Genomic DNA, 12,799 nt, shown 5'->3' with positions numbered 1-12,799 from the left:
TCACAAGTGCTGCTCTCCAGCCACTTGTGAAAGGGACCTCGGGGTACTGGTTGACTGCAGGCTTAACATGAGTCAGCAGTGTGATGTGGTGGTCAAGAGGGTGAACGCCACCCTTGGTTGCATAGCCAGTAGTGTGGCTTCTAGATCAAGAGAGGTATTACTACCACTCTATACAACTCTGGTGCGCCCGCAACTGGAGTATTGTGGTCAGTTTTGGGCCCCTCATTAGAGAAAGGATATAGCCAGGTTAGAGTCAGTGCAGCGTAGGGCCACAAGGTTGGTGGCTTGTTTGCAGGGGATGGGGTATGAGGTGAGACTGAGGGAACTGGGTCTCTTCAGCCTGGAGAAGAGGAGACTCAGAGGGGATATGTTGGTGACATACAGGTATGTGAGGGGGTGTCAGACAGACATGGGTAGAGACCTCTTCTCCCCTGCAGAGGAAGGCAGAACGCTCTCCAAAGGAGCAAAGCTCAGGGAGCCAAGGTTCCATTTGGATGCCAGGAAGCACTTCCTAAAAGTTAGGACTCCGAGGGTGTGGAATGGGCTTCCACGGGAGGTCATTGAGGCCCCATCGGTACGGGTGTTCAAGGATAGGCCGGACGTGCACATGGTGGGCATGTCGTGAGCGGAGCAGGCTGGTGCCGGAGGTCAGACTAGATGGCCCGGGAGGCCCCTTCACTCTGTTTCTATATGTTGCTATATGCTATAAGATCCCCTCTGAGTCTCGCTTTCTCCAGGCTGAAAAGACCCATCTCCCTCAATCTCCTCTCATATATCCCCTGCAATCTACCATTCTTGTAACCCTGCGCAGAACTGATTCTAACCTAGCTATGTCTCTCTTATAATGTGGAGCTCAGAACTCGATACTATTTCAGTTGTGGGCACACCAGAGCCTTATAGAGTGGTACTTGTACCTCTTTTGATCTGGAAGACATACTTCTGGTTATACATCCAAGGGTGGCATTTAACTGCCATGTCACACTGCTGGCTCATGTATAGCTTGCTATTGACAATACTCCATGATCCTTTTCACAAGTGCTGCTCTCCAGCCACTTGTCCCCCATCCTGTACCTATGGCACTTATTCCTGAGTTCCAAGTGCAAGACCTTGCACTTAGGCACATTGAACTTCCATAGTCTGTCCAGATCCTTTTGGAACTGGAGTACCTGCTTCTCAGTTGTGGCCACTGCCCTCATTTTAGTATTGTCTGCAAATTTGGTCAGCAGACTGGTTATGCCCTTCTCCAGGTCATTGATAAAGAGGTTGAACAGAATTGGTCCCAGAACTGAGCTCTAGGGAACTCTGCTCAGCACCATCTGCCATCCCAGTGATTCCCCACTAATAGTAAACCTCTGCTTTCGGTCCATCAGTCATGCCCTAATCCATTGGACAATGCATCAGTCTATCCCAAAACTCTTCAATTTCTCAACCAGGATATCATGCTGCACCTTGTCAAAGACCCTATTGAAATCCAGGTAATCCACATCCACTGCATCCCCTCCATCTAGCCACCTCAAAACCTTGTCATAGAATTCCACAAGTTTTGACTGGCAGGACCCATTTTTGCAGAAGCCATGTTGCATGGCTGCCAATCCCTATTACCTATTTAGGGTTTGTAGAGCTTGCTTTATTATGAGTCTTTCCCAGAATGGACATTAGGCTAACTGGCCTGTAATTCCCCTTGTTTCCTTTGCTACCCTTTGTGAAGATTTGTGATGATTGGGACCACTGACACTACCCTCCAATCCCTCAGTACTTCTCCTGATTTCCAAGAGGCCTCAAAAATGAAGGCCAACAGATATATTTGAGTGTACTTGAATATATTGAAATTTTCCTAACACTCTTTGTCTCTTTTCATCTTCAATCATGTTTTAAATTTCCCATAGATATTTTTTAAAAGATTGCACCTGGAGGCAGCTGCTTGGGGCATTAGAAGCATGGGACAGTGGGAGCTGTAATCCATCAGCTTGGCTCACCTGGAAGTCAGCCAGACCAATCATGGCTACCCCTGATCAGCATTGCCAATATGTGGCTGCCACAGCACTAGTCAGGACAGCTGACCAAAGCAGAGTCTCCAACGCAGAGTCAGAGGAAGGCAGCTTAGCTGCTCTCCCCTCCCCCCCATCCCCATCCGCTGCTGCCTTTAATGGCTCTGCCATGGAGACAGGTTGCTGCTGATCTTGGCAGAGGTGACTGGGCTTACTCATGAGTTGAGCTGAAGGTGGGCACTGCCAGCAATCCTTGCTCCCCCTGTTGGCAAGCAGTTAGAGAAGGGAAAAAAGCACAGTGATCCTGCAATGTCAAAGAGAAGCTTTGACAAAATAACATCAGACTTTGAAGTTCTAGGGAGGAAAATCAAAATCACTGGGGCCCAGATAATCTTCTCCCCAATCCTATCAGTACATGGGATAGGGAAGGAAAAATCCTATGGTGGTGCCATAAAGAGACATTTGAATTCTGAGACTACAAGCTCAGCTAAATTCTAGGAAGACAGACTATTGGCAAATGATGGGCTACACCTCACCAAGAACAGAAAGCAATGTGTTTGAACTACATGAAAAATGTATAAAGAAGGTTTTAAACTGAAATTGAGGGGAGGAACACATGCAGCGTGGCATATCATCACCTGACAAAGATGTATGTATTTCAATGGAGAGAAAAACCTCAAGCAGGGCCTTACATCAGCCTCCCAAAAAATGAAGGGAAAAAACCAAGGCACAACAAGAATGAACTTCAATGTCTCTACATCAGTGCCTAGATCATGGTTCCTCAAACTATGGCCCATGGGCCGAATCCGGCCCACCATGCCCATTTATCCAGCCTGCATGAGAGGTTTTGGACTCACCGTGCCCGCTGCCATGCCCTGCACGTGCCTGCCACCGCCTCACCACGTGGGTGGGGAGGCAGCAGCTTGCTTATGAGGAGATCGTTTTGGACTCGCTCGGAGAAAATGATCTCTGAGCGAGCAAACCACTGCCTCGCATGCCTGCTTCTGCCTCGCCATGCGTGCCCACTCCCACCTCACCTGCCCTCCGCTGGCACATGCGTGCCCCACCCCTGTCCCCTCACCGGCTCGTGTGCTGCCGCCGGCACCACCTTACTGGCCTGTGTGCGCTATGGCACCTTTCAACTGGCCCCCTGTTGAAAAAGTTTGTGGACCCCTGGCATAGATTATGGGAAACAAACAACACAAACTTGTGCTTATAGTACACAAGGACCATCACAATCTTATAGGTGTAGGTGGGATGACTCACATGACTGGAACTCTGTAATTGACAGATACATAGAAACAGAGCGAGTCAGAAGAGGTCTGCCGGGCCATCTAGTCTGACCCCCAGCTCCATCTGGGTCCGCTCACGACATGCCCACCATGTGCATGTCAATAAAATTGTACAAATTGTTCAAGAAAAATAGAAAGGACAAAAGGGAATAATTGTGGACAATAGGCTAAATGGCTAAATATGAGCCAACAATGTGATGCAGCTGCCAAAAGGCAAATGCTATTTTGGGATGCATTAACAGAAGTATAATCTCCAAATCACGAGAAGTAATAGTTCCCCTATACTCTTTAGTCAGACCTTTCTGGAATATTGTGTTCAGTTCTGGGCACCAAGCTTTAAGAAAGATGCAGAAAAATTAGGAAACGGTCCAGAGGTGGGCAGCAAAAATGATCCAGGGTTTGAAAACATTTCCCTGTGAGGAGAGCCTGGAGAACTGGGCATGTTCAGCCTTGAGAAGAGAAGACTGAGGGAAGTCATGATATCTTATAAGTACCTCAGAGACTGTCACAAAGAAGAAAGTCAAGATCTCTTCTTGCTGATACCAGAATACACAGGACACAGAATGATCAAATCAAGTTGTGACAACCCAGATTCAGGCTTGATATCACAAAAACTTTCCTCATTGTCAGAGCTACACAAGACAGCAAGTAGTTGCCTAGACAGGTCATGGGCTGCCCCACACTGGAGATATTAAAAAAGAAACTGGACAGCCAGCTAAGTGGGATGGTGTAAATTGGTGTCCTGCAACAGCAGGGGGTTGGACCTGATGGGCTTTCTGACCCATTTCAATCCTACTATTCTATGATTGTATGAATGAGAGCAGCAGGAGGAAAATATCATCTGCTTCAAGTTCTTTTAAAAAAGAGAAAGGTGGGATATAACTAAATAAATTTATATCTCACCTGTTCTCAGTGTTGTGACTCAAAGTGGCTCACAACATTAAAAACTTACACAATTAAAACATTCATAGAAATATATGAAAGTTTTAATTTAATTAAATCTGTAAGGTAGTAAAATTATGAAAATACCTACATTAAAAACACTAAGAACAATGTAAAAGAATAATACTATCCCAATGCAGTCTCACAGACCCAGATCATTCCCAAATGACTGCCAGAACAAAAAGGTTTTTGCCTGCCTTTGGGAACGTAACAGGGAGGGTTATTCACATAGATAAAAAGAAATGGATATATGTCAGTGGGCTTTATACGTATTGGCAACCACTTCAGTCATATCTTTAATCCACCCTCCAGGAAGAAAGCATACATGGCATGTTCATGGGTCTTCATGACAAACATGGGTTTCATTTCTACCCAGCAGGAAGGTCCCACCACTCTCCTCTTCTTATTGTAGGCCTCTGTTTCATTGCCTTTGCTTGACTACCCTTCAGCTTTTTGCTTGCTGTTGCATGGGGTGTCCTGAAGGTCTTCCTCTGCAGGCTGGCCTCCAGTCTCAACCTGAAGTACCTGAAAGCAGTTCCATAGTCCATTGTTTCCCTTGGTACAGAGTGCCTTCTAGTTCTGTTCCTAACTGTCACCCTTTTCCAGGGAGTTTCCTCCTCATTTCTCCTTCCCTCCGGCTTCTCTTCTTCTGCCTCAGCTTGCTGTTGCACTCACTCTCTGGGAGCTTATCTGGTTGTATAGCCCCTAGCTCATGTGGGGCAGCTTCTTCTGCACTGCTTAACTAAGAGTAAGGAAACATTCTCCAATGTATATGCCAATGATCCTATGTACCTATCCTATTCAAACACTCCAAAATGAGCCTTTTGGATAGAAGTAGAACTACTGCAGTGCAGTGCCTCCTAGCCCAGGTCAGCAGAGTCAGTCGAGAAGGATGCCATGGTCAGTGGTGTCAAAAGCTGCTGTGAGATGAAGGAAAACCAACAGGATTGGGCTTCCCCTGTTTCTCTCCTGATATTGGTAATTCATCAGGGAACCAAGTTTGATTCTTTACAAAACCAGTCCTGGAACAAGACTGAATTAGGTCTTTGCTGAATTGTGAAGCAGGAAGCACTATAGAAAAGCCTTGGACAAGCTCCCATTGGTCTCAGCCACTATAGACAATGTTAAGAAGTTATAGTCCAAATAGGATAAGGTGGAGGACTTGACTCTATACCATACCAAGGCCACAAGCTTACTGTGCCTATCCACAGATGCCACACTACCACTCCTGCCACTGTAGGCAGAGTGTAATTCTTTCCAGGGTATAGCTATACTGGTCTGTTCCAACAACAACAGAGAGTCTTGTGGTTCTGTAAAGACCAACAAATAGCCATCTTGGCCCCTTCCAACTCTGCTATTCTATGATTCTAGAATAAATGGACACAAATCTGACATAAGGAAGGCAATTTACTGAACTCAGTGGTTGAACATTTCATCCCCTTAGGATACTCTGACTGGATTAGGGCAACACATTGTGGCTGGTCATGTGTTCTTTCACCCAGGACAAACTGCAGCAGTTGCCAAGTTGTATATGTAACTGCTGCTCAGGGGCTGTCATGTCACAGAAACAGCCTCTCTGTGGATGACTTTAAAGCAACCTATTTTGAACAAAAGAATTTCAAAGACAGATATCAATATGAAATTACTGAAGGAGAAATTCAACTCTATTTTTTTTGGTTTGAATAAAGGCAGATTGCATTATGCATGTTAACTGGCGCACCACTGTAATGTTGGGTGCTGTTAGCACCAAACAGCATTCTGTGAATGGCACTCTGCTGAATTTCAGTTCCCTCTGTCAACACAATTCACATCTCCCCATAACCACCACCTTACATATCTATATAGATTGCTATCTGAAGTTGATACTTCATGTGTCTGATGAGTAAACAGTATCCGAAAAACTTGTGGCAGAATAAACCTAAATACAGATTAGTCATCATGTCTGGCTATTGGCTATAGTTTGCTGATTGTGAAGACCGGTCATAATTAGTAGCAAAAGCACTCCCTTTGGTTCAGAGTAGAAATCTACCAAGCTGAAAACTTGTTAAGAACACAGTCCTAGAACCATGCAAGCCCCAAAATTTGGAGACTTACATGTGTCCACAGTCCAGAATGAGGTATGGTGGTGGTGATCCCCATTGTCACCATGACTTGAGTGAGGTGTCTTATCTAGACTGCCATTTTCTGCAGCTTAATAAAGTTCCAATAAGAGGGAGAGAAAGAAGCCAGGCTACTAACCATTATATGCTTTCTGGCACCAGGTCAAGACCTTTAATTTAATTATTTAACTAATATTTTAAGACCAATATATTTAAGTATTATTATAATTTTAACCTGGTTTATTTTAATAATAATTTATCTATGTCAGTTGTGGGACATTTAATTTATTGTTATTTGGATTTATATATTGTATTTATAGATTTTACTGTAAGCCGTCCAGAGAGGGAAGTGATGGATGGCTTAGAAAAACACTAAATAAATAAATAATATATTTAAGATGGTTGTAGCACATTGTAGCATATTTTCAACATGAGTGGGTGAGATTTTTTTTGTTTGTTTGTTTGTTTCCACTGGATGTCACTATAGTCCTATTTAAAAGTTTTGTTTTAAAGAGGCATTAAAATATATATTGGAGTTTTTCATTCTGTTCTTCTTTCCATGTTAAGTCTAAATGAGTCAATGTTGGATCAACACTAGAAATTAATGTTTCAGAGTGATAAATAATTGTGTTATAAAATTGGTTTGTGGAGTATAATTTGGTATGCTTCTATAGTTCAATAGTGATTCTTGTTGCTCTATTTGTGGGTTTATCTATCTATCTATCTATCTATCTATCTATCTATCTATCTATCTATCTATGTGTTTAATTTTCAGGGGAAGCAATAGACTTCACAGTTCAGCATGCCGTTTCTGAATTCAATGGAGGAAGGCCCAATGTATCTAAAATATCAGTGATTGTTATATCAGACAGATCACAAGATTCTGTGGATAATGCTGCATATTTTGCAAGAGCAAATAGTAAATATTTTTTCTTCTGTTCTTATAGCATTCTGTTCATATAGTATGCAAAATAACTTTTTTTAACTTAAGGCATAAGCGGCCACTCCTCTTTGTATCATGTGTTTTAGATTATATGTCTATGGGCTTTGGGTAGGGGAAATGCATAAAAATAAATGTGATCTCTTTGTACTATTGTATGAAGTGTCCCTAAGCAACTCAAAAATTATAAGGTCTTCTTCAGATGATATCACAACTTCTTATGAGGCCTACTCTAGCATCTAGTGCAGCAGGAAATGGTCAGCCAGGCTCAGTGGAGTGACAACACACACTATGCCATGAAAAGGCATAGGGTAGTAGCAATGGCATCAGGATGTCCAGCTGTGGATGCACAATATCTGCTACTCATCTCATTCTGCCTGAGGTGGGGGAAGCTGGTCTTGTTTCTTCTAATGACCAGCTCTAATAAAATCATCTGAGGGAGAGTAAAAGCCAATGGACTGGCATGCTTCCCTTCACACCCTCTGCTGCAGTTTGTCATTTAGTTTCTGCCAAGATGATTGAGGGAGGGAGGATTCTACTGAAGGTGGTATTTCAGAAGAGTTTACAGAAAAGTGTATGCAACTTACACAATACATTGCAGGTAGATTTTCTTTTCTTTTCAAGTATGTACAATGTAGACACATAAAAGCAGTCTGGCCTGCTTAGTAAGTCAGAATACTTCATAAAATAAAACTAGGGATCAACTGATTATTTGAAATTCAAATAGAATTTTATGTCATGAAACATACTTGTGAAGTTTCATTGTAGCCTCTCAAAGCTCAATTGAAAGAATGCATTAATTTTTTCTAACCCCCTTTGAAACTTGGCATGGGATGCAGGGGTTAAGCTGGACACTGAATGTAAACCTTCTGAATAGGCACAGCAACTTTCATTCTATTTGAACTGCAGATATGCCATCAGAAAATATGTGCTTCCTTTCCTCTTAGAAAATGGTTACAGGGGATTGGTCTGAAATTTGAATTGTATCCTAACTCTATGTACAAACTATGTTCTGATGTTTCAATGCTGAATAGAATTACTACATTACAAAGCAACAAACCAACCGTTTGCCATCTGATTGACGTAAACAAAAGTCTCATTTAACTTGAATTCTATAATGTTCCTTCCTAATATTTAGCAGGCATAAATGAATATACGTTCAATACAATATAAATTCTATGGCTAACTTGCTTTTAAGAAACAGTATTAACAGCAAGCATAAGCTACACATTAATTTAAAATAACCAACTCTCTCCTTTCTGTAAATTGTGCCTTCTATAGTCCATATAGTGGATGTCCATATTCTTCAAGGGCTGGACATATTTTTCCTTGATTTATACTTTATGAGGTGAACCTTCCAAAAGTCAATATAGGGTGTTGGCTTCCAGATTTATCAAGGATAATCTGCACTCTATTCAAAAGCTATTTCTGGTGTTAGCCCAGAAGCCCCCCTCTGCATTACAAAGCATCTTGGGGAGGGAGTGTTTTTCAGCAGGGAGAGGAAAGGGAATGCATTTTCTTCATTAGCTCCCCCCCCCCCCCCGAAACCTATTTCCCTGGCCCTGGGAAGCACCCTAGAAGTTGATATCCTATGTGTGGAATGGGGTGGCTAAAAGAGAAGAAATCAACTGCTTCTTTTCATAAGCCTGTTCCACCTGTGGCCTCCAGATGTGCTAGATTACAACTCCCATCACCCCTAGTGAGCATAGCCAAAGGTGGTAAAAGACAGTTCTAACGTTATCATGCCTGATACGAAGTATCACTTCATGAGGCTGCTTTTCCATAAAAAGAGGCCATTGGACTTCATATAGACCAGTGGTTCCCAAACTTTTTCAGCTTGTTGGCTCTTTTCCTCTTGGGCAACAACCCTAATGCCCCAATACCTCTTTCTTTGTATTAGGTCTATTGCTCTTCTCCAAATTTAAAACAACCAGTCACTGGTCCCCTGGATCTTTTCACTGCCCCCAGGGGAGCATGACTGCCCACCTTGGGAATTACTGATATAGACAATTAAACTTGTAGCCTGTGCCAGTCCTTAGAAAATATTAGTAACTCCCCATAGCTGAATATACTTCTATATGGAGTATTCTTTTCATATCATTTGTCTTTGCACTATGATAGGTCATTATAATAGGCTATAGCTAAGGTCAGGATTTTAAATGAGATTAAACAAAGACTGCTCACTTTCATAGACAATAATAGAATAGACAGCTATGTAATCAAACTTGGGAATGTACAGCTTGTGGCAATTTATAATTTACAGGCATTAAGATGAGGCCCTTTAAAGATGCATACTGTTGCCTTTCACAATCAGGCTCATTGACAGGGGCAGGATATTAAATTAGTATGATCAACATCTGATCTGGAATTGAAATTCTTATGCTGCCTTGTAGATCATTGTCCTGTAAGTATAAAGTCTAAAGCAGCCCTCCCCAACCTGATGCCCTCTATTTGCCTTGGACTACAACTCCCATAATCATTGATTGTTCATCATGCAGGCTGAGGCTGATGGAAGCTGAAGTGCAAAATATCTGGAAGGTATTAGGTTGGAAATCCTGGAATAAATGAGCCATGGCATTAAATGTTAAGTATTGATGTTAATTATTGACCCTGAATATAAATGAAGATGTCACACTTCCAGCTGCTTGATCATTGTTCAGCAATTTAGAATGCTCTGCCACACTGAATGCTTCCCTCACTACCCTCGAAAGAGCTGATTCTCTGTGGCTGAGCTTAACAATAATTGGCCACTGTATTGGCAGCAACACTAACTGTGGTTAGGGGTATGTAAGGTTCCAGGATCTAATACCAACTTCCAACTATGATGTTTCAACTTGGCTTAAGTGACAATTCTTGTTAAATCTAGAATATTGGCACAGGAGCCCCTTCCATTTATGAGGGCGCACAGCTCCTCTATTTAGCAAAACACATTTATCACAGTTGTGGCACATGATAATGAATAGAGCATAGTTTATGCTGTGCTGAAAATGTGATCTTGTGGCACATAAAATGCAAGTGCTGGAGAAGTCGGAGAAACTGGAAAGGAGATGTGTGCAGGGCAATAGCTCTTGTAGATTTACTTGTTTCTGTGTGTGCTTGTCAACCAAGTTAGTTATTCACAAGACTGAAGGAGTAGAGATACTTAAAATAGGAAAAAATTGACAGCTCCTCCTTGCCCTCACAAAAAATCATGAAGAAGGAGAAGGGATAGTACAGCTTGTTGCAGTCCTCACCCTTCCCAAGGGCTTCTGATCAACACCCCCAAAAGCAATAGCAGGAAAACAAATGCAATACCTCTTGCATGTTGACTTTCCCATGAAATAGTTCCTTTGGAGTCGGTGCAATATATTTCTGAGAAGACATGAATTTTCAGGCTTGATATAACTGGTCTGAAGAAATCCAGGATACAGTGGCAGAAATAATATAAGGAAGATGGGTTAGGGTGAGTATCATGTGATATTCCAGGCATTACAATGCCAGTAAAAACCTGAAGTATAGATCATCCCCTAATCTTGGCTATCACTGATGTTATTGGGGTGAGAATGGGAGTGCACAACGCTGTACCCTGTTCCTGATTGTTTAAAGTGGTAGCAACTGGCTCATATATTGATATAATTTAATCTCTTTTAATTTTGAAACTGCATTTTAACCATTATTTATGGTTTTTCAATGTTCTTGAAACTGAACAAGTGACTGATATGATTGTTGGTTTGCTGCATAACAATACTCTTTTAATTTTTTTTAGCAATTCTGTTCTTGGAAATATAAGAAGAAATAGTTATTAGTAATATATGATACTGCTTAAAAGTAGGTCCATTTCTGAGCATTTTGAAAGTGCAAATTGAAAGTAAGGGGTGTTTCAATATTTATTTATTTATTTATATTGCGATTTATATCCTGCCTTTTTCCTACAAAGGGCTCAAGGCAGCTTACATCATCTCTCCTCCTCAATCTTATCCCCACAACAACAACCCTGTGAGGTAGGTTGGGCTGAGAGTCTATGACTGGCCCAAAGTCACCCAGTTGGCTGTTTTTTACATTCTTACTGTATTCTTACTGTATTACTGTATTCCCTTCCCCAGGGATATCTTTGCTTCCTATTGGAGTTGGAGACAGATATGAGATAGAGCAACTGAACACTTTAGCTGGGCCATCTGGCACTAACAAGATCATTACACTGCAACAGTTTGATGACCTTCCCACTATGGTCACATTGGGTGATGAATTTGTCAAGAAGCTTTGTACAGGTAAGCTTCATAACCCTTCAGAAAAACAAGCAAAAAACAAAACAAAACCACCCAACACCCCCAACCCATGATATTAAAGTGCAGTTGTCACATCTTTTGCTTCTTTAGCTGTTGTAATTAGTATCTGAAATTGCAGTTCTGTTTACATTACCCAGAAGACAGCCAAATTATACCTAGCAAGGGAATTCTTTGTAGATGTTTTGCTAAGACCTCCAACATACAGTAAGAGTTGAAAAGTTAGTTTTTTAAGAGGAAACAGGGACCATGATGAAGAAAATTGAACCTGTATGGGATTCCTAACCCAATATATTTAGCTGTTTATGCATCTGATCATAGATCAAGATCTTAGAGAAGTCCCAAGCATCATCACCACCACAATAGCAACAATTAATTCCCTCCATTTAGATACAAAACGGGACCACCCAAAAATAAAATAGTAGCTTCTACATAATCAGAGGACTACTTAGGTTGGCAGAAGTCTATGTAAGTTAACAGAAAATAATTTATTCAAAATTATCCAAATAGTTCTATAATCTTCCAGGAACTGTGAAATGTTGAGTGCATAGGGGGGAAAAAATCTGGAGAAGCCCTTCTGGAGAGGAAATTCAGGGTCTAGAGATGAAACTTGGGGTTTCTACCACCTGAGCTGCTACTTCAGGCTGGTAAGGGGACACACCTACTGCTGTCCAGTCATAGCTATGTGAAAATCTTAGATTTCTTGAATGCTTTCTGTGGACAGGTTTCATTTCTTTCCCAAGGGAAGTTTTCAATGGGAGGGTAGAAGTCAGGCAAATGGTGTGAATCTACCAATTAGTTTATGATGAGGACTGTTGGAATGTTAATGAAGTTGCATTTTTTTACAGATGGAAGATGCTAATTTGGTTGCTTAATCTGAGTTCAAAAGTTCACTCTTGCAACCTAGTGGATTTGTAAAAACTAAGTCAGTTTCAAGGAATACTAACTCAATTTTGTGGCTGAAACAAATTAATCATTGTATTGATTCATACAGTAAAATTATCTTTATGAATAAAATACTTTTGTGGACTTGAACAAAGATATAATTATTAGAAAGTAATATGAATGAAATAAGAATCATTTAAAGAATGGCATTAGAATTGCAGTTATGGATTTGAAAATGAATCCTACAACCTAGATATGAATCTTAGATTCCCCCACCTAAAACACCCTCCAGCCTATATCATATTTTTTTCCTGGTTATTTAGAGTATTCCACAATGATAGCTCCTTTATTTATTTATTTTTTATTTATTAAAACATTTTTATGCCGCCCC

At 41.3% G+C, this 12,799-nt stretch overlaps 1 protein-coding gene across 1 annotated transcript in view; it reads left to right on the top strand.

The window, feature by feature from the left end:
* LOC123017098 (von Willebrand factor-like) overlaps positions 1-12,799 on the top strand; it is a 251,520-nt gene that overhangs the window by 165,955 nt on the left and 72,766 nt on the right. Inside the window, exons 28-29 of the mRNA XM_044418233.1 lie at positions 7,097-7,240; positions 11,344-11,577. Of these exons, the coding sequence (XP_044274168.1) occupies positions 7,097-7,240; positions 11,344-11,577 (378 nt within the window). The remainder of the gene's footprint in view (positions 1-7,096; positions 7,241-11,343; positions 11,578-12,799) is intronic.

The sequence above is a fragment of the Varanus komodoensis genome, unplaced genomic scaffold (assembly GCF_004798865.1).
Source record: "Varanus komodoensis strain SLA01 unplaced genomic scaffold, ASM479886v1 scaffold9, whole genome shotgun sequence".
Classification (NCBI taxonomy): Eukaryota; Metazoa; Chordata; class Lepidosauria; order Squamata; family Varanidae; genus Varanus; species Varanus komodoensis.
The sequence above is the reverse complement of the archived record's forward strand: the minus strand, read 5'-3'. Positions and strand labels throughout refer to the sequence as shown.